Here is a 23,024-nt window from a genome sequence, read left to right as displayed (position 1 = left end):
CGCCACGACCAATGAAAATGTGACCTGCATAATGCGGTGAGAGGGGCCAGTGGCTTGTGAGCCCTATAGCTGTGCCACAAATTAATGGGAAAAGGGAGGTCATCGCATTACTAGACTGCTACCAGGCTCAAAACCATATCACTGTCATTTAACAAGAGGGTAAGAGCCATATCACTTGATTATATCTATTTGCCTTTTACTCAATACCACCTCAACACTACCTGCCATATCTGAAAGTGGTTTTAAGCCTACAAAAGGTTGGGAACCTCTGCTATAGAGAGTGGGGATGGACTGTGGAAGCGAGGGGCCAAAGATGTGTGGGCTGCAGTCGTTTCAAGAAATCGTAATCGTCTGGGCTGGATGGAGAAGAAAAGGAAAGTGAACATCTCCAATCAGAGAAGATGTCACCTGGATGTAATTGTTATGTACTCTGCCTGTCACTGTTTCTGATCGGTATTGTATTCTAATGTATCATTTGCAGCGTGATGATATTCTACAGAAGGCTGTGTAAAACTGGAATCTGACCACTGTATGATCACTGCATAGAAATATTTTTGGCTATAGTGGGCTTTGCATAGTGGTAGCATGCACTTGTTACCAACTAAAAAAGCAAGTGTATGCCTGTTTCTTACTGTGTGATTAAGTGTTTCTGCGCTCCACTTTTATTTTCATACTTGTATTTATGGTCTAGCGAGGGACATACCCCCCCCCCCCAAAAAAACAATTTCCCTAAATTTCCATCCTGAAATTGACCCTGTTCTCATCACAGTTTCATGGACTGCTTCTATGTTACACTATATGAACAAAAGTATTAGGACACCTACATATTAGACCTACAGGAACTTTTGTGATATCCCATTCTAAATCCATAGGCATTATTATGAAGTTGGTCCTTCCTTTGCAGCTAAAACAGCTTCCACTCTTCTGGGAAGGCTTTCTACAAGATTTTGGAGTGTGTCTGTGGTAACTTTTGACCATTCATCCAGAAGAGCATTCGTGAAGTTAGATACTGATATTGAAGGAGAGGACTTGGCTTCCAATCTCTGTTCTAGTTAATCTCAAAGGTGTTCGATGAGGTTGAGGTCAAGGCTCTGTGCGGGCCAGTCAAGTTCTTCCACACCAAAGTCACCCCACCATGCCTTTATGGACCTTGCTTTGTGCACCAGGGCACTGTCATTCTGTAACAGATAAGGGCCTTCACAAAGTTGGAAGCATACAATTATCAGAAATGTATTGGTATTCTGAAGCATGAAGGTATCCCTTCAATGGGACTAATCTAAAAATAACCTCATAGCATTTTACCTCCTCGTCTAAACTTTACAGTTGGCACAATGCAGTCAGGCAGGTAACATTCTTCTGGCATTCGCCAAATCCAGACTCATCCAGCAGACTGCCAGATAGAGAAGCGTGATTCATCACTCCACAGAACAGGTTTCCACTGCTCCAGAGTACAATGGTAGTACTTTACACCACTCCATCCGACGCTTAGTATTGTGCTTGGTGATGTAAGGCTGGCATGCAGATACTTGGCCATGGTTGCACAGTTTTTGTCCTGATGTTAGTGCCAGAGGAGGTTTAGAACTCTGCAGTTATTGAGTCAGCAAAGGATGGCGAATTTTATACACTATGCGCCTCAGCACTCGGGGCTCCGTAACTTTGCGTGGCCTGCCACTTCATGGCTGAGTGGCTGTGGTTTCTAAACACTTCTTGCAATAATATTACTCACGGTTGATCATGAAATATCTAGAAGGGAAGACATTTCACAAACTGACGCTCAATGTGAGTCTCATAGGAATGTATAGTGAAAGTGACTTCTGGTCCACACAGGAGACGCTGTAGAAATCGGCCAGTCACAGTGCGGTCACATGACATAACGACAGTCGGGATAGTTTAGAAACAAAGTGCCCGGTAATAGGATGACCTGCCCCACCTTTAACCAAGTGTACTTTCCAAACAAGTGCCACAATAAAATAATACACTGGAGTTAACCTTTAAGACTTTTGGTTTAGCTTTAATGTGGTAGAATGGGTATTATAAATTTGGCTGAGTACAATCACTTTCATTTAAAACATACCTTTTTTCTCGGTCATGTAAGTTGTTTGAGCGAGAAACCAACATTTGATTGCCTTGACGCGGAGGATGCAAGTGCCACTCTCTGCTCTGAGTAACGGCTCCAGCGGCCAATCAGGAGAATGCTAGGGCCATTACTCAGAGCAGCGGGGTGTGGCTTGCAGCGTGCAATGCAGGAGCACTTGCACATCAAGTGCCGCCTCAGTGGCACTTGCGATCAGCACGCCAGGGTAATTAAACATAATTTTCTCGATCATGCGACTTGTATGACTGAGAAAAAAGGTATGTTTACACTGCCCTCCCCCTTCCCTATATAGCTCTGTCAGCAGTTTTGAGATCTTAAAACTGCTAACAGGTTCCCTTTAATATTTCTTCTAATGCATTCATATGCTAAACATGAAGCTATAGAGTGACTCTCTACCGTCATAGAAAAGTAGGGGGCCTTGTTTTCTCACTATTGACCTGTGTTAAAGACCTGTAGTAAAGAAATTACTGTGAACTTTTTTTATTTTTTTTGTATGAGCTGTTAATAAAGTGATAATAAAATTTTTAAACCCTTTATGCTCCATGACAAAACTATACGTCATGTTGCGGGGGTGAAGTTTGGAGTGGGCTCACGTGCTGAGCCCGCTCCATACGCTGTGGATGTCAGCTGTGTATTACAGCTGACACCTTGCATTAACGGACAGGAACAGAGCTCTGATGCTGGCTATTAGCTACTTAGATGCTGCGCTCAATAGCGACCGTGGCATCTAAGCTGTTCGTGGGGTGCCGATGGTTTCATGGCAGCATGGGGGTCTAATGTAGGTCCCAGGTCTGCCTTCTTTTTTCTGCTGTTAAATCTGTCACCAGATTTTAAGTGGCCTATCTCCTACATAATGTGATTGGCGCTGTAATGTAGATTACAGCAGTGTATTTTATTTAGAAAAACGATCATTTTTTATGGAGTTATGACCAATATTAGCTTTATGCTAATGAGTTTCTTAATGGACAACTGGGCGTGTTTTACTTTTTGACCAAGTGGGCGTTGTACAGAGGAGTGTATGACGCTGACCAATCAGCGTCATACACTTCTCTCCATTCATTTACTAGCTAGATCATTATGTGCAGTCACTTACTCACATATTAACATTACTGAAGTGTCCTGACAATGAATAGACATCACTACCAGCCAGGACGTGATGTCTATTCAGAATCCTGACACTTTGGTAACGTTTGTGTGAGATTTACAGCACAGCAAGTGTAATCTCGCGAGATTACGCTGTAAACTGTCATTTAAAACGAGATTACGCTTGCTGTGCTGTAAATCTCTCAAGAGCCAGTAAGAATGACAATATACTACAATATATTTGTAGGGGGATTAATAAAAAAATTCAAAAAATAAAGTTTTTAGTAGTGTACAAAAAACAAAAAAATATTAAAAGTAAAAAAAAACAAGTAATGTAAAAATAAACAAAATTTGTATCGCAGTATCCGTAAAAGTGCGAACTATTACAATACAATATTATTTAACCCGCACGGTAAACGCTGTAAAAAAAATAAAAAAAATATATGAATTTGCTGATAAATGTGGACGTCCTCTAGTAAGGTCTACCTATATTCCAAAATTGAAATCTGCATTGGGACTGGTTGTTACTGATTCCGAAAATATCACTAGTTGCTTTCAACAATATTACTCTTCCCTCTATAACATTAAGGGTATGTTCACACGGGCTATTTTCACCCATTTTTCAGGTCGTAAACGCCCGGAAAAACGGCTAAAATTTCAATAATACATTTATAAGACATTTCAGGAACAATTGAAACCATTCTTAACAAAAGTCTTTATGTCTGTCACCCCGACATGGGGTCAGTTGACTGTTTCTCCAGAGGACTCTGTCACAAATCGGCCTAGGTCAATGCTTAATAGGGAAAATAATGTCCTTCCACACAGATCCCACAGCTAGCGTACGTGTCAACGGTCTTTTATCAGGTGCTCTCCACATATCCAATGGAACTAGACAAGGTAGTCTGCTCTATCCCATTCTCTATGTCCTTACAATGGAACACCTGGCTATTGCACTACGGAATAATCAAACTGTTAAAGGAATAAGGGTAGGGTCCCTCCATCCTAAACTTGCTTTATATGCGGATGACCGTTTGCTCTTTATCACCGATCCAATTGTTTGATTACCTTCTATACTTAAGGAGTTTGAGTGTTTTAGTCAACTAAGTTATTTTAAGGTTAATTATTCTAAAACTGAAGCATTAAACGTTGCTCTCAGTTCAGATGTATCTGACCACTTGAAACAACATTTCCCATTCAAATGGCAACAAGAAGCTCTCAAATATTTAGGGATCCAAATACCTCAGGATTTGACAGCATTGTTCCGTCTCAACTATATCCCTAAACTTCATCATACATTGAGAGACTTGACTTGGACCAATAGAATTTATACACATCTCTCTTGGTTTGGATGAATCACTGCTGTCAAAATAACGTCTTACCCAGATTTTTGCACATTTTCCAAATGATACCTGTTCTTGCGCCTCAATCCTATTTCAGACAACTTGAAAGAGCTCTAAACAAATTTATCTGGGGGACTATTAAACCAAGGACAAGTATGTCAGTGCTATGTAGTGCTATGTAGGCCGTATTGAATCCGTATAGACGGATCTGTACAAAAGAGGGAGGTTGCAAATTATGTCATCAACATGTTGCCTAGCAATGCTCCCATAAATACGGACAGTTTACGGATGCATATCAGTAGCCGTCCGTATTTACAAAAGCTCCCATAGACTTTTATGGGAAAGTGCTTGCCGTAATTACTGACAAGAATAAGACAAGTTCTATCATTTTTTCCGCACGGACACCCATCAGTAAAAACACTAAAAGGTGCCCGTGGCCAATAGAAATGAATGGGTCCGTAATGACTGTCAGTAATTACTGTCAATAATTACTGATGAAAAATACTGTCGTGTGCATGGGGCCTCACTCATAAATTACCAACCGCCTGTTATGCTGAGGAAAAAAATTATAAGATATTCACCCGTTGGTATCGTTATCCGGTCCTGCTGCACAGAGCATATCCCTCCGTGTCCGATCGATGTTGGAGATGCCTCATTGCTCCTGGAATTATGCCTTACGTCTGCTGGGATTGTCCTGTCCTTTTCCCTTTCTGGGAAAACATTTTCTCACTTTATAAGGTGCTTTCTGGAACTTACCCTCCTGTGGTGCCTCTTTTCACTCATTCTGGGTCATGAGGCAGTTTTAAAAAAATACATTGTTAGACATTTTTTTTTCAGCAGCTAGAAGTGTGATTCCTCGGCACTGGAAATCCACACTTTACAAGAAAGGGGCTCAAAATTAAATCACATTATGAGAATGGAGAGTCTTTTGGCAAATGATATGGGCAAGACTCATAAATTCTTCTATACCTGGACGTGTTGGATTATGTTCAAAGATAGTGACGCTCTTCCTCGTTGTTTGGAAGATAATACCTAATTCCACTTCTCTTCCAGCTCATCTTCAATTGGTGTTCTCCTTCATACTACCTTCATCTAAGGCCTCATGCACACGACCGTAGCCGTGTGCACGGCCGTGATTTTCGGGTCGGCCGGCTGCGGACTGTCAGCCGCAGGCCGCCCGCAAATCGCGGGACATGCACATGGCCGCCGCCATTGTTTTCAATGAGCCCGGACCGCAGAACCGGCCCGTAATAAGACATGCCCGTTCTTTCTGCGGTCCGGGCTCCCGGGCCGTGCAAGGACCGCAAAAACTACGGTCGTGTGCATGGCCCCATAGAAAAGAATGGGGCCGCAATTCTCCCTTGGATTTTTGGGGGAATTGCAGCCGCAAAAACACGGTCGTGTGCATGGGGCCTTACCTCCCTTTCAACCTTTTCTTCCCTTTCTTTTGCTCACCTCTCCCCTTTATTATAATTTTTTGGGGAGATTACTATTACCATTATTCGAGACTTTTGTTATGCAATTTGTTATATTTCTTTTTGTTCCTCAAGTAATAGAGTCTTTTCTTTATGTGCTTTTTTTATATGTATATATCTATATTGCTTACATCATTTGTATTTTCTATGTGATACTACTGATATTGGTCAGTAGTTTTTTTTTCCCCTTTATTTGATTGCAATTTTATTGTTCTTTTTTAAAAAAAATGTTTATAAACTTTGAGCATGTAAAAAAAAAAGTTTTATATACCAAAAAATGGTACCAATAAAAACTAGAGCTCATCCTGCAAAAAATAAGCCCTCACACCGCTCAAATGACGAAAAAAGTAAAAAGTTATGGCTTTCAGAATATGGCGGCACAAAACAAATAGTTTATTCTTTGTTAAAGTAGTAAAACATTAAAAAAAACGATATCAATTTGGTTGAATCATATTGACCAGCAGAATAAATGTAAGTTGTCGTTTTTACCAAGGGGAATGAAAAGCGTAAACGAAAAAAGGCTTGGACTTTAACCCCTTAATGACCGCCGATAAGCCTTTTCACGACGGTCATTAATGGGCTTTATTCTACAGCGCCGCCATTCTACGCTGCTGCTGTAGAATAAAGTAAACAGAGCAGGGAGCCGTCAAATCTCCCTGCTTTCAGCTGCCAGAGGCAGCTGAGGGCTGGGGGCGTCCCTGCTCTGCCGGGTGAGATCGATATTAGTATCGATCTCACCCGTTTAACCCTTCAGATGCGGTGCACAATAGCGTGCTCCGCATCTGAATGGTTTTGGAGAGAGGGAGGGAGTTCCCTCTCTTTCCCACCGACACCCGGCGATAAAATCGCCGAGTGTCAGTGTCTTCTATGGAAGCCGGGGGTCTAATAAAGGCCCCCAGGTCTGCCTGGAGCGAATGCCTGCTAGATCATGCCACAGGCATGACCTAGCAGATGCCTGTCCGTTTTAAACGGACAGGCAGTAATACACTGCAATACAAAAGTATTGCAGTGTATTACAATAGCGATCGGAGGATAGTGAAGTCCCCTAGTGGGACTAGTATAAAAGTAAAAAAAGTTTAATAAAGTTAATTTTAAAAAAAAGTGAAAAAAAAAAAAATGAAAAACCCAGCTCTTCCCCTTACAAAATGCTTTACTATTAAAAAAAACTACAATAAAGCAAAAAAGTTACACATATTTGGTATCGCCGCGTCCGTAACGACCCCGACTATAAAGCTGTTACATTATTTAACCCGCACTGTGAACGCCGTAAAAAATAAAATAAAAAACAATTGAAAAATTGCTGTTTTCTGTTAATCCTGACTTAAAAAAAATGTGATAAAAAGTGATCAAAAAGTCGCATCTACTCTCAAATGGTACCAATAAAAACTGCAAGTCATCCCGCAAAAAACAAGACCTTATACAGCTATGCCGACGCAAAAATAAAAAAGTTATAGCTCTTCGAATGTGACAATGGAAAAATGTAAAAAATGGCTTGGACATTAGGGCCCAGAATGCAAGCAGGGGGAAGGGGTTAAGGCTGGGTTCACACGACCTATTTTCAGACGTAAACGAGGCGTATTATGCCTCGATTTACGCCTGAAAATACGGCTCCAATACGTCGGCAAACATCTGCCCATTCATTTGAATGGTTTTGCCGACGTACTGTGCCGACGACCTGTAATTTATGCGTCGTCGTTTGACAGCTGTCAAAAGACAACTCGTAAAATTACAGCCTCGTCAAAAGAAGTGCAGGACACTTCTTGGGACGTTTTTGGAGCCGTTTTCTCATAGACTCTATTGAAAACAGCTCCAAAAACGGCCAAAAAAACGGAGCAAAAACGCCGCGAAAAACGTGAGTTGCTCAAAAAACGTCTGAAAATCAGGTGCTGTTTTCCCTTGAAAACAGCTCCGTATTTTCAGACGTTTTTGGCTCAGTGTGTGAACATACCCTAAGGGGTTAATATTCTCCACTCTAAGGGTATGTTCACACGAGGGCGTCCGTTACGGCTGAAATTACGGGGATGTTTCAGCCTGAAAACATCCCCGTAATTTCAGCCGTAACGGCATGTGCAGGCGCTTGAACGCCGCGTCCATTACGGGCGTAATTAGCGCTGCTATTCATTGGAGTCAATGAATAACGGCTCCAATTACGGCCAAAGAAGTGACAGGTCACTTCTTTGACGCGGGCGTCTATTTACGCGCCGTCTTTTGACAGCGGTGCGTAAATTACGCCTCGTGTGAACAGACAAACGTCTGCCCATTGCTTTCAATGGGCAGATGTTTGTCAGCGCTATTGAGGCGCTATTTTCGGACGTAATTCGGGGCAAAAACGCCCGAATTACGTCCGTAAATAGGCCGTTTGAACATACCCTAATGCCATTGGCAAATCACAAAGAAAATTTCTCTTCAGAAATGCTGTTGTCCAGAAGTGCTTCAGAAAATCTTGAGTCTGCAGGAAAAAGTCCTATATGGGGTCTGGAGACAACCTGTGAACGATTTCTAGTTAGGGTGCAGCCAAGTATGGGAACTTTCTCAGCATTTTCCACACTAAGGCCCCCTGTCGTATCCGTAATCACGGCCCGTGATGGCGTGCGCAGACGGCCGCAGATAGTCATCCAAGTTTGAATGCCATGCTTCCATTATAAAGTATGATAGCACAGTCCGTAAAATAAAAAAATAGGACATGTCCTATTTTTTACGGATGCTTTCTACGGCCTGGACACCTTCCCGTAAATATACGGGAAGGTATCCATTGGCCATAGAAATGAATGGATCCGTAATTGCGGATCAAAATTACGGTCGTGTGCATGGGGCCTAAGGGTCAGTTCACACATTCAGCATTTGTTGCTGATGAATTCATTGCGGATTTTAACATCTAATTGATTTCTATGATGAAAAGCTGCAAATAATAGGCATTGAATCTGGCGGGGAATGGACATGCTGCAGATTTTAAATTTCTATCCGCATTTATAAATCCGCAATCTTGAAATACGCTGCATGTGTTTTGGGATTGTAAAAACGCATCTTCTTGCATTGTACAGTAAAATGATGCGGATTTGCTCTGCATATTCCACAACGCAAATCCACATCAAATTCTGAACGGGTGAACTGGCCCTAAGGCCTCATGCACACGACCGTAGCTATGTGCACGGCCGTGATTTCCGGGTCAGCCAGCAACTGAGCGACAGCTGCGAGCAATGCACAATTTGCGGTTTGCGGGCCGTGCACAAGGCCGCAGCCATTATTTTCTATGACTCTGGACCGCAGAACACGGCCGTAATAAGGCTTGCCCGTTCTTTCTGTGGTCCGGGCTCCGGGGCCATGCACGGACTGTGAAAACCATGGTCGTGTGCATGCCCCATAGGAATGAATGGGGCCGCAATTCTCCCGTGGATTTTCGGGGGGAATTGCGGCCGCAAAAGCACTTTCGTGTGCTTGGGGCCTAACAGTCCAGAAAATCTGTTAGTCTGGCACCAGGCTAATTCCCAAGTGTGCCAGAGTATTTCAATTTAGCTATAGACAGTATTCCTTCTTGAGGTTACTTTATTTAGTTGTTCTTCTCATCATTTCCAGGAATGCTTTATAAAATGCCTAAATAATACTTTTCTATTTTTACATTATACATGATAGGATCCTCTTGCTCAGCCTACAGTGCTTTTGAGGTTCGGGAGCTGGGTAATCTGGGTAATCTCCCTGTATGGATTTAGCACTATGTTAGGAATGGGTAAACTTACCATCTTTGGAACAAGCTTGCGTCTCTTTCCTCTTCAGGCAGTTGTCTTTATCTCTATTTTTCAGGCTTTAAAATACATTTAAGCTCTTTAGAAATGATTTAGGAATTACATAGATTTAAGCAAGTCATATATGTGCGCTTGTTTTCATATATAAACTGCAGATTTTCCCCCCTCTTGTCGACAGTAAAGATGCTTATTTTTAGCATGTGTTAAGTGTCCTTTGGAACAGAGCTGTTTACCAACTGCACAATGATTGAATGTTAGGAGGAGCGCTTCACGGTGTCGTATGGTAATGCTGTTCTGCCATCTGCAGGAAATACATGCAAATTACCTACTCCTCTTACAACAATTTGCTTTACCTCTATTTTTTATACAGTATAACACATAATTAGGGAATGCGCTAACAATCGTGAAAAGAAACAGGCAGCTATATAAAAAAGGCATTAAAGCCTATGTACACCTTTGAAAGCGATTTTTTTTAATAAAAAGGTCAATTAGTGTGTTTTGTGCAACTTTATAATTAGTTTTTATTAAGAATTATTTTTACTTTTTGAGAGCAGCTAGTTAGTGCGCTAAGACCTGAATCCGTCAGGAACTTAGATGAGTTCGATAGCAGCTCAATCCTGTCTGTCAGAGACACGCAGGTCCAGCTGACACTGAACCCATTAGTCCCGCAGACCTGACAGGTACAGGATTCAGGTACAAGATTCAGCTTAAGATATAGCTGGCTTGTAGACAGGATACAGAGCAGCTGTATCTCAAAAAGTCAAAATAATTTTTAATAAAAACGAATTATAAAGTTGCACAAAACACACTGATTGACCTTTTTATATATATAAAAAAAATAGCTTTCAAAGGTTTACATAGACTTTAAATGCAATGTCTGAAAAACTGTCTACAAACAAACGAAATTGAAAAGAAAGTGGAATAACCACTATTCCAACATTCAAACAGACGAAAGAGGGCTACAGTCTACAGCAAGGGTGGGAAATGTCTGGCCCGTTGACCTTGTACGAGGCCCGCGGGATTATTTAGTCTAGCACGGCCTCGCTCAGACCGTGCTGCCGCTGCATGATTCACTACTTGGCTCAGTCAGCGACGGTTTGAGTGAGGTCGATGGCCGGCCCAAGAGTGGATCAGTCCGGTCAACTGACCTGAGTCAGTGACTTGAGGTCAAGTTACTGGACTGTGTTGGCCCAAGAGTGGAACAGTCCGGTCACCTGACCTGAGTCAGTGGCATGTGGTCATGTGACCGGACTGGTCCACTCCCGGGCCGGCACAGTCCAGTCATCTGACCTCACGTCAGTGACGTGAGGTCAGGTGACTGGACTGGTCCACTCCTGTAACAGCACGCCCCGACCTCACTGTGACTGCCGCCGTGTTATTCCCTCCTTGGCTCCATCTGCCCTACTCACTCACATTTAGGAGCAGGAGAAGGGCGGACGGAGCCAAGTATGGCGGCAGCGGTCTGAGTGAGGTCGGTGGAGTTAGGGAAACAGTGCAGCTCAGCGAGCTACGCTGTTTTCTTCTGCATGGTCAGAAATCAGCCGGGACACAGAGAGGTAGAAAGGGGTTTAGGGGGCCCCGTTCTAGAGATAGGTGCGAGTCCCAGAGGTGGGACCCGCATCTATCTGACATTTATCAGATATCTTGTGGATATGTCATAAATGTCCCTGATGGGAAAACCCCTTTAAGTAAGTCGGAACAACTTACTGCTGCGAGTTATTTTCAAAACTTACATCATCATCAATTCCGGCTAACATCACAGACCTCACCAAAGAGAAGCAGTTATAGCCATCACATTAGGGATGAGTTAATTACATGTTTGACTAAATATAGCAGCCTAATTTTTAAGTTGATAATTCTGTACCGCCCACTTATGATGTTATAAATATCCAAATGGCCCTTGGCAGAAAAAAGGTTCTCCATCCCTGGTCTACGGCATGCAGCAAATTGATGTATCCTTCCTTCCTACTTGCTTTGGAGTCCTCTTAACAATGTCAGCTACAGGGTGAAAATTTATTTATTGAAACTTATATAGGGATAACTGAATGCCCCTATATACAGTGATAGCCACAACACTTTAAATTAATTGCCAGGCATATGCCTTAACATATAAAGTGTCTGCAACATACCCCACAACATGCCCTCACATACTGTACAGTGCCAGCCACATGTCCCACATAAGTGCACACCAAATGCCCTACCATACAGAGTGCCTGACAAATGAACCCCATAAGTGCCTGCCACATGCTCTCTAATATACAGTGCCTGCCACATGTCCCATATAAGTGCCCGACACTTGCCCTCCCATAAGTATCAGCCATATCTCCCAAGCGTCTTGGATTTACCAGGAACATCTTGGATTTTGGTCTCAGTCCCGTTTTGGTTTCTGACTTTTGGTCTCAGACTTTTACCGTTTTTTACCCATGGTCAGTAATTTTCCACTCAGGAATCATACAAACAGTGATGTCACAGTATTAACACATAGATAACACAAGCATGCAATTGAATGTAAATACTGCAGCAATTGTGAATTGTCTCATGTCTCAATTTTTTTTAATTATCATCACCGCAATAAAGCTTACAGAAATAACATATGTTCAAGGCAACCAGTATACTTATCATAGATAAATATCATAGATAAAGTGCTGTGTGCTTTATAGAGTTGCATGCCATGTGTAAAGAGAGTAGGGACAAAGATATACAAAAGTATATAGGGGTATTTATAAACAGCAGCGTGTAATAACATGTATCAAAAAGTGGTTCTGTGGTGGCCCGTGGGTGGCGGGGGATGCAGGAACCCAAAATGGTGGATACTGGGCTCTCTGTCTTGTGTCACGGTGGTATTTTGCCTTGCAGGCCTTCCCACCTCCCAGGGACACACACACACAGTGATGAGGGGGCTGCACAAGATGATGATGATGACTGTTGTTTCCCCCGGGGCACTCCCTTGGTGGCTGACTCCTGTCTGGTGTTATTTGGGGTGCCCTTGGTGTAGAGTGCAAATAGAAGACAGGAGACGGTGGTGGCAGTTAATCAGGAGAGCTTGCATGCACACTTTTACTTTTCAAGATGGAGATTGTACAATACAAATATGTCATCCAAATTCAGCTCAATCAGTGTAGCCCAATGCTAAATGCAGGAGTGCTATTATCTCTCTACTCACAGTCTCTCTTTCTGGACTCTTCTGGCTCCTTGAGCTGTTATTCCAATAAATCTCTTTAGGCCTGTCCTTCTCTGTAATCCGGAAATGGCTGAACTCAGGAGCACCTTCACTGTGCTTCCTGCTGCATCCACTCCTAGCTCACCACTGCCCTCACTCACTCTAACCACTCCCTAATTAACTCCTCCCAGCTCCTGTTACATTATAGAAAACCACTCCGCATAGGCTGAAACACAATGTCATAACATTTCTGGACCTGTAGATGGCAGCATAACACAACACATGAAGACAAACATAGTTTTCATAGTAGTGCTCCTGTGGGACACTACATACACCCCCTCTTTAAATAAAGCCGTCCTCGGCGTCCGACTCTCCAGGCGGCAGGTTAACCTATAACAAAGGTTAATCACAATTGCAATAATAAACTAAGAGTCCATACAGTCTCTGAGGAATGTGAGGATATAATGCTGAACAGGGAAAATGTCCAAGAGTCCTTGTCATATGAACTGGGGAAAATGAAGGGCTTGTTACCCAATTGGGATGCAAACAATACAATGTCTCTGGTGAAGGATAATCCAAAAATGAAGTCTCAGATTCAACAGTTCAATCTTGATATCGAGCTGGCATCTTACCTCGGGTAGCTCTATCAGATCTCCTCAGGGGCTCCTCTATAGCAATTTCAGGGTCCCTGGATTCCTCTGGACCAGGCCGGAACTCGGATGACGAGGTCACTTGGTCCTCGCCGGGATCAAGAACAGTTCTTGGAACAAAAATAGACAGCCAAGGTTGGAACAGCCAATCAAGAGGGGACATACTAGTTGTTGGCGGTAGCGGTTCAGCTGCAGGAGATTTCTCAGTTGTCTGTGGTTCTGCTGGTACCTCTTCCTTTAGGCAGAGCTTGAGACGATTACGGTGGACGACTTGGGAATCTCGGCCTTCGCGCACAATCTCATAGACATCAGTCCCAGGGTGCGGGATGGACTTAATTGTGTATGGTTCTTTCTGCCACTTGCTGTCCAACTTACTTGAACGATGGTTGTTTTTCAGCCACACACGGTCTCCAATTTGGAAGGGTTCTGCTTCGGCCTTTTGATCAAAACCTGCTTGTTGCCTTTGACGAGCATCTTCCATCCTTCTTTCCACAATCTCGTTGGCTTCAGCCAGGCGACGCTGGTGATCACTCACCCACTCTGTGTTTGGCAGGGGGTTGATAGTATCTGGAACTTCGACATCCATGGCCAAGTCCGAAGGCAATTTGCCCTGACGGCCAAACAGGAGATAGTAAGGAGTGTACCCTGTGGAGCAGTGCACAGTGTTGTTATACAGGTACACCAATTCTGGCAGGAGAGTCGGCCAATCAGCCCTCTTCTGGGACGGAACAGTTCTTAACATCCCAATAAGAGTCTGGTTCATCTTTTCACATAAGCCATTACCTTGTGGATGATAAGCGGTAGTTCTCAGCTTCTGACAGCCATAGAGGGAACACAACTCGTGGAACAGTTGAGACTCAAATGCGGAACCACGATCAGTCAGGATCTTGTCCGGACAGCCATAGGGGAGTACGAAATTCTTCCAAAAGATGGCAGCGGTGGTCTTGGCAGTCAGGTCTTTCACTGGCATAGCTACCACGAACTTCGTATAGTGGTCAATTATAGTTATAGCATAAGTATACCCAGTGCGGCTTGGTTCAAACTTGACATGGTCAATGGCTACCAGTTCCAGCGGTCTATGACTGATGATGGGGTGAAGTGGGGCTCTCTGGTCATGACGCTCTCCTCGGCTCTGAGCACAGTTGGGACATTCTCGGCACCACTTCTCTATGTCGTCTCTCATGCCAATCCAGTAAAATCGTCGGCGTATGGTATCTTCCGTTTTATGAACCCCAAAGTGTCCCGATCTGTCATGGTAGGCTTCCAAGATGGATTTGGAATCTCGCCGGGGTACCACAATTTGATGTAGACGCTCACCCGTTACTGGATCCAGGGCAGTCCTCTGTAGTAGACCTCTGGACACGAAAAGTCGATTCCTCAGTCTCCATAGACAAATTAATTCCTGATCAGCTTGACCTCTACGTATTCGGTCCGGAGTCCTCTTCTGAAGAAGGGAAGTCTGCAATTCCTGTAGGTTTCTACTCTCCCGTTGGAATCTAGCCCACTGTCTGGAATCTTGGGAGCAGTCAGGAACATTTGGTTGCGGATGTTCGTTTTGCTTCCTCTGAGCGATCACCGAATTCTGGGTTGCAAACTGGGCATAGAATGTAGGCATCTCTACCTCTTCCCATTCATCATTACATCGGACCGGTTCTTCACCCACAGGCAAACGGGATAAGGCATCGGCATTCACGTTGGACGCACCAGTCCGGTACTTGATCACAAACTGATAATTCGCCAGTCTGGATGCCCATCGCTGTTCAAGAGCTCCCAGTCGCGCTGTATCCAAGTGGGCCAGCGGATTATTATCCGTGAAGACGATGAAGGGTGTTGCAGCCAGGTAATCTTTAAATTTTTCGGTCACTGCCCACACAAGGGCCAGGAATTCCAGCTTAAAGGAACTATAATTCTGGTCGTTCCGTTCAGCGCCTCGAAGACCTCTGCTGGCATAAGCGATGACTCTCTCTTTCTGGTCCTGTACCTGCGACAGGACGGCCCCCAATCCCTTCTGGCTGGCATCAGTATACAGCCTAAAGGGTTGGTTGTAGTCAGGATATCCCAGGATAGGTGGTTCGGTTAACAGCTGCTTCAGCTTCTGGAAAGCGGCTTCATGGGCTTCAGCCCACTCAATCGGGATCCTTTTCTTCATAGCTTCCTTGGAGTGACCTCTCAACAATCCCTGGAGGGGTTCTGCAATCTGGGCAAAGTGTGGGATGAACCGTCTATAATACCCTGCAAATCCCAAGAAACTTCTCACCTCCTTGACTGTGGTAGGGGCTGGCCAGCTCTTTACTGCTGCTACTTTGCCTGGATCAGGAACCACTCCTTCTGCACTCACGACATGGCCTAAGTAATGGACTTCCGGCTTCAGGAGATGACACTTGGAGGGTTTCACTTTCAGGCCATATTTGATGAGGGTTTTGAGGACTTCTGCCAGGTGCTGTAGGTGTTCCTCATAAGTCTTTGAGTAGATGATTACGTCGTCCAGGTACAAGAGGACGGTCTCGAAGTTTTGGTGACCCAGGCAGCGTTCCATCAGCCTCTGGAAGGTTCCTGGGGCATTGCATAGCCCAAAGGGCATACAATTAAACTCGAACAACCCCATGGGAGTAGTGAAAGCAGTCTTTTCCCTATCTTCGGGAGCCATAGGTACCTGCCAATACCCGCTGGTCAAATCCAGAGTCGAGAAGTAGGCAGCAGACCCCAAAGCAGTCAGGGATTCTTCAATGCGTGGCAGGGGATACGCATCCTTGTGAGTGATATTATTGATTTTGCGGTAGTCCACGCAGAATCTAATGTTGCCATCCTTCTTTTTCACCAGGACTAGGGGTGCAGCCCATGGACTGTAGCTCTCCCGAATCACATCTGCGTCCTTCATTTCCCGAATCATTTTCTTCACTGGCTGGTACATGGCTGGTGGAAGGGGACGGTACCTTTCTTTGATGGGTGGATGGACGCCTGTAGGGATGGTGTGCTCAATGATAGTAGCCTTCCCAAAATCCATAGGATGTTTACTGAAGGCTTGTTGATTGTCTTTGGCCACCATCAGGGCTCCTTCGATCTCCTCTTCGGTAGTATTAGCATCGCCAACATGGATCTCGGTCCACCAGGGTTTTGTTGTCATCTCAGGGGTAACTTGATTCTGGGTAGCTTGCTGGAACACTGTAGTCTCAGGGCTCCAGACATCTTGGAAGAAGACCTGTGAGAGCTTAGCAACTGGACGGTATTTACTCAGTACCACAGCCGTATCACCAATGTTCAGGAGGCGAATAGGTACCCTCCCATTAGAAACAGTCACTAGACTTCTGGCTGCTAGCACGGTCGGATGATCTTCCAGAAGAAGAGGTTCCACAAGGGCCTGGTAATCTTGACCTTGCAAACCTGGACGAGCTCGACACCACAGAATGGTTTCCGTCTCTGGTTCCAGAGTCACTGGTTGTGAGTCCATGATGCGGGCACGGCAGATCTCACCCTTTTCATTCGTGAACCTCTGTTGGGCATTCAAGAGACGGATAGCATGCTGAATTGCATTTTGATTGGAGACAGGGACTGTAGAAAGTGCTCGGTGTAGGGCATCTAGCATCTCTTCATAGCAATTCCTAAGAACATTCATGCCCAGCACCACTGGTGGAAAGTCATCATCCCAGACGTTCACTACAATTACGCCTTGCTGGGGCAGTTCAGTTTCTCCCATCTGGATCGTGGGTTCCCAGTAGCCCCGATGGGGTATCGATTGTCCATTACTGGCTACAATGTTAAGCCACGTGTCTGGGGGTTGTATCAGCTGGTCGAGGTCCCAGTACTTCTCAAACCAACTTCTCTGCAGAGTGGTGACTTGAGAGCCAGTGTCCAGTAAGGCCGACAGTGGGATCCCATTTAGGTGGATCGTAATCACTGGACACTGCCCAATGTACCGGGGAATCCATTCTGGTGTTGTGGGACCTATTGGTCTTCCTCCCGAGGGGCGGTCCTCTGCCTCGGGGGATTGTCGTTTAACTGACGACATTCTCTTTCAATATGGCCAGCTCTTTGACACCTACGACAAATGGGTCTTCCGGTGGTATCAAATCTGTCAGAAGAGCGTCTACCCCAATTCCGGTAACTTCCCCCTTCTGATCGGTTACTGAACCTGTTACTGGAGTAGCGGCGGCTTTCGTTCTGGTGTTGCTCCATATCTTCCATTTTCTGGCACATTTTACTGAGGCTCTTGGTGAGGACAGCAATTTGGTCCCTCAGTTCACCAACTGGATCTTGAGCTTGCATGTGAGCACACTGAGCTAGTGCAACTTGACTTCCCGCTGCTGTAGGATGATCTACTTGCGACTCTGTAGGAGTCTCTATGGAATAGGGGAAAACTTTGGCTTGAACCGCTGCGGCTTCAGTCCCCAGGATTCTAATTGCGAGCTCTTTAAAGTCCAAGAAGATACAGCTTGGGTTCTGGGAGGCCAACATTCTGAGCTGACTTTTAAGAGCTTCAGATGCAGCTCCTTCAACAAACTGCTCCCTTAAGGCCTTGTCAGCCTCTGCAGCCTCTAAGGGTTCTACTTGCATAATTGCCCGCTGGGCCTCCTGCAGGGATAAAGCAAAGTCTCTCAATGACTCACCGGGCTGCTGCTTCTTTCCAAAGAACCTCATCTTGAGCTCTGCCACAGTCCTTACTTCAAATGTGGCACGCAATCGGTCCAGTATCTGTTCCACTGTTTTTTTCTCTGTTCTGGGCCAGGATTTCACTTCTCTTAATGCTGCGCCCTCTAGTTGTCCTATCAATATCTCAACCCTCTGGTCTGTTGAGACAGGATACAAACGGAACATGGACAGCATCTTCTCTTTGAATTCCCTCAGGGAATGAACTTCGCCTTTGTAGCGAGGAAGCCATGGTGCTCCAAAGTAATAGGGCATAGTGAGTGGCATCACTTGTGCTGTTGAAGGTGACCCACTGGGGCTTGGAGAGCCGTTATCTCCGTCATCAGACATTTTCTGCAATAAGTCCTACAGTAACCCCTAGCAACGGGTGTTCAATTTCAGGCTATGCACTAAGCCTCTTTTCCGGATATCTTTTCCGGTGTCTCTACACTGTTAACTGCCACTTTTTACTTTAAATCTCATTTACTGGCCTATTCAGGCACTCACCAGCTTTCTCTTAGCTGCTCCGCTGTTTTCGCGGGTTCTGTTGCGCAGTTCCTTGCCACTTCCAATATGGCGGCGACTTGGCGGGAAACTTTTATTCCGGCTGTAGCGAAATGTCTGTAACTCTGCTCCGGCTGTGGCGCATCAGCGCTGACTTAGTTCATAAGGCACAGAGGCCATAGAGATCCTGTTCGTGACGCCAAAATTATATGTGGTGGCCCGTGGGTGGCGGGGGATGCAGGAACCCAAAATGGTGGATACTGGGCTCTCTGTCTTGTGTCACGGTGGTATTTTGCCTTGCAGGCCTTCCCACCTCCCAGGGACACACACACACAGTGATGAGGGGGCTGCACAAGATGATGATGATGACTGTTGTTTCCCCCGGGGCACTCCCTTGGTGGCTGACTCCTGTCTGGTGTTATTTGGGGTGCCCTTGGTGTAGAGTGCAAATAGAAGACAGGAGACGGTGGTGGCAGTTAATCAGGAGAGCTTGCATGCACACTTTTACTTTTCAAGATGGAGATTGTACAATACAAATATGTCATCCAAATTCAGCTCAATCAGTGTAGCCCAATGCTAAATGCAGGAGTGCTATTATCTCTCTACTCACAGTCTCTCTTTCTGGACTCTTCTGGCTCCTTGAGCTGTTATTCCAATAAATCTCTTTAGGCCTGTCCTTCTCTGTAATCCGGAAATGGCTGAACTCAGGAGCACCTTCACTGTGCTTCCTGCTGCATCCACTCCTAGCTCACCACTGCCCTCACTCACTCTAACCACTCCCTAATTAACTCCTCCCAGCTCCTGTTACATTATAGAAAACCACTCCGCATAGGCTGAAACACAATGTCATAACATTTCTGGACCTGTAGATGGCAGCATAACACAACACATGAAGACAAACATAGTTTTCATAGTAGTGCTCCTGTGGGACACTACAGTTCAAGTAAATTAAAATGCCTCAATACATACACATCTTTATGTTGTAGACCGAGATGGGGCCAGTAGTGGCATAATGCACCTAGTGATGTCACAGTTAAAGAATAAAGTACACATTGAATTCACAGTACAAAGATAAAGCACAGTACAAGCATAATTGTCACAGTGGCACTGCTGCCAATAGGTAGCAGATTGCGAGCAGTCGTATTCATCACGGCTGCACTACTGCTAATGGCCAGCAGAGGATGGGAAGTCATAGTTGTCACGCCTGCACCAATGCTAATGGCCACCAGAGGGCAAGCAGTCGTAGGACTTTGAAAGAGCACTCCACCTAATTATCGGGTGTTTTCTCAAGCTATGTTTTATCTGTGTTTGGCCCTGGTTTGTTACCTGAATTCTGTTTTTTTGCCTGCTGCTATCCTGATTTAGTCTGACTGTGAATTGAACTGTGGCTACAATTTCTGGATTATCAGTTTGTCTACTAACCTGGTACTCTTTATTGTCCGTACATTACTGATCTGGCTTGCTTGACCAGGTTCCTGTTAGCCACCGCCTACCATATGCAGTTTCGGGGGCCGCGTCCTGGGAGTCCCCTTGCTGCAGAGTCCAAACCCTTTGCAGGAGTCTAGGATAAAAACAAGGGGTGGGCTTTTTAAAGGGTATGTACACCTTTTTTTAAAAAAAACACAATAAAAATGTGTATCAGTGTGTTTGGTGCAACTTTCTAATTACATTTTATTAAAAATAATTTTGATTCTTTTGAGATACAGCTGCTTTGTATCCTGTATACAGAGCAGCTGTATCTAGCTCTGAGACCTGAATCCGTCAGGTCCGCGGGACTGACGGGTTCAGGGTCAGTGGGTCCTGCGTGTCTCTAACATGCAGGATCAAGCTGTTACCCATTACATCAAAGTTCCTAACTTAGATGTGATCGATAACAGGTGGATCCAGCGTGTCATAGACATGCAGTACCCACTGACACTGAACCCGTCAGTCCCGCAGACCTGACGGATTCAGGTCACAGCGCAAGATCGAAAGCAGCTGTATCTCAAAAAGTAAAAATGTATTTGTAATAAAAAGTAATTAGAAAGTTGCACAAATCAGACTGATACACATTTTAACATAGCCTTTAAACTTCACACCTTGAGTCAGTCAGGGAACACTAGAGGTGTTTTTGCTTTTAGAATAACTTTGAGCCAGGTGTTACACTATTGAGCAGTGACTCCGGACCATCACTCTCTTTAGTGTTTCCAACAATACATGAAAGTTCTCTTAGATCTATACACATGAAAAATTGTTCTCTCTTTAGAGACCACCAGGCCCCGATAGATCACCTCCCTTGGGCTTTGTCCAAGAATAGGCCAGCAAATCTCTGCCTGGCCCTTTCTCAATTCTTCTACTATGGAATAAATGATGTGCTAGATACCCTTTAGAAACTTCCCAAATCGGCAGCCCTACTGTTTCAGAATCCTGATTTTCCGCCTGGGCTCCTGCCACTCCATTAGCCTGGTGGATAAAAAGAAGGCTTCCTGGGATTAGGGATTTCATTGACAGACCTGAAGTATTTTCGTTACAAACAAATAGCTCCTTCTATTGACCCTTTTTTCATTTTTTAATTTTCGTCTTTTCTTCTCTGCATTTCAAAAGCCATAACTGTTTTATTATTCCATCGACATAGCCATATAAGGGCTTGTTTTTTGCGACGCAAGCAGAAGTTTTTAACGGCACCATTTATTTACCATATAATGTATTGAGAAACGAAAAAAAAATTTTGTGGGGTGCAATTTGTTTTTTTCATTTTTTCATAGATGGAACAGAGTGAGGCTTATTTTTTGCAGGGCGAGTTGTAGCTTTTATTGGTACCATTTTCATCACTTTTTATTCCTTTTTTTGGCAGCTATAGTGATAAAAAAAACAGCAATTCTGGCATTTTTTATATTTTTATTCACTTTGCAGGTTATATATTGCTATATTTTGGACTTTTACGGACACGACGATACCACTTATATTTATTTTTTGTATTTATTACTACAGGGGAAAAATGGTAAAGGCAATTTTTTTTCATATATTGCGAAAAACGTTACTATTTTTTTAGTCTCCATAGAGCACTTAAACAAACAATCGCTTGATCACTGGTACTATATACTGCAATACTTATGTATTGCAGTACATTGTGATTTTTACCGTCTCCTATTAACCCCTGCCTCTGGAAGGGTTAATAGTAACACAAAGATCTTAGATCTGAGGGCCTTGACTAGGGGCCCAGGATGCCATGACAACTATCTACACCCCATGATCACGTCACGGGGTGAAATTAAGTGAAAGCAGGGGGCTCCTTCCTCTGTCTAATGGCTTAGCTGGAACCTATGCGTCAGAGACACGCAGGACCTTCCTCGCCAAAAATGTTAATAAAAGTTATACAATTTATATGTCCCCCAAAATGATGCCATTAAAAAAAAACTTGGCCCTCAAAAAACAGGGCATTATATGACTACTTTGACAGAAAAATAAAAAAGTTATTGCTTTCAAAACGTGGAGATGAAAAAAACTAAAAGAACCTCTGCATCTTTTGGTCAAAAATAGGCCGTGCCTTTAGCGGGTTAATATAATGATAGCACCACTCTATTGACCAAACACATAAATTATTTTCTGGAAACACTTTCTCTAATACACTGTTAATTAAGACAATAATTAATGATGAAATTCTCATTCTAATGCCATAAAGACTAAAATAAATCAAACATCAATTTATTATTTTGCACCTTCCTTTTCTGCAAATTAATCTTTAAAAAATAAAACCCAATGTTTAGTCTAATTAGCCAAATACCAGCTAAGCAGAGGTTATGGAGTAAAGAAAAACAATGAATTTCCATGGAAGCGTGCTTGTTACGCAAATAAATATATAAGATAAAAGTACAAAAAGAAATCAGAAACAAGAAAAAATTTGTCCTGACCGTTCTTGCTTTACCTTGTGAGCTACATTATATGGGCAAAAGTATTTGGACATCTGATCATCAAACCTATATGAGCTTGCTGGACATCCTATTCCGAAACCATTGCCATTTATATGGATTTATATATAGAGTACCTGTATGAAAGTCCAGACAAACACGAGATGTAGCAGATGATTCGTGGCACCCATGATGTTTGGCATGGCAGCTGATGCATGGCGTGGCAGATGACACAGGACGTGGCAGATGTTACCAGACGTGGCAGATGACACCAGATGTGGCAGATGACACAGGACGTGGCAGATGACACAAGACGTGGCAGATGACACTGGACGTGGCAGAACTCCAACACGGCTCTAACACTAGACTTTAGCTCAGGAACAAACGCAGTTACTAGATACAGGAAGCAGGATACGGGAACACTGGGAACAGTATACAACTAAGGGACCATTTGCTTAACGAACATG

General features: G+C 44.0%; 1 protein-coding gene across 1 annotated transcript in view; it reads right to left on the bottom strand.

Moving 5' to 3' along the window:
* Positions 1-4,038: 4,038 nt before the first annotated feature.
* The window catches only part of LOC142659993 (uncharacterized), a 34,312-nt gene continuing 15,326 nt past the window's right edge, over positions 4,039-23,024 (bottom strand). The window contains exon 3 of the mRNA XM_075836643.1: positions 4,039-4,131. Coding sequence (XP_075692758.1) covers positions 4,039-4,131 — 93 coding nt within the window. The remainder of the gene's footprint in view (positions 4,132-23,024) is intronic.

This window comes from Rhinoderma darwinii, chromosome 8, assembly GCF_050947455.1.
Source record: "Rhinoderma darwinii isolate aRhiDar2 chromosome 8, aRhiDar2.hap1, whole genome shotgun sequence".
Lineage (NCBI taxonomy): Eukaryota > Metazoa > Chordata > Amphibia > Anura > Rhinodermatidae > Rhinoderma > Rhinoderma darwinii.
This window is presented reverse-complemented; position numbering and strand designations above follow the sequence as displayed.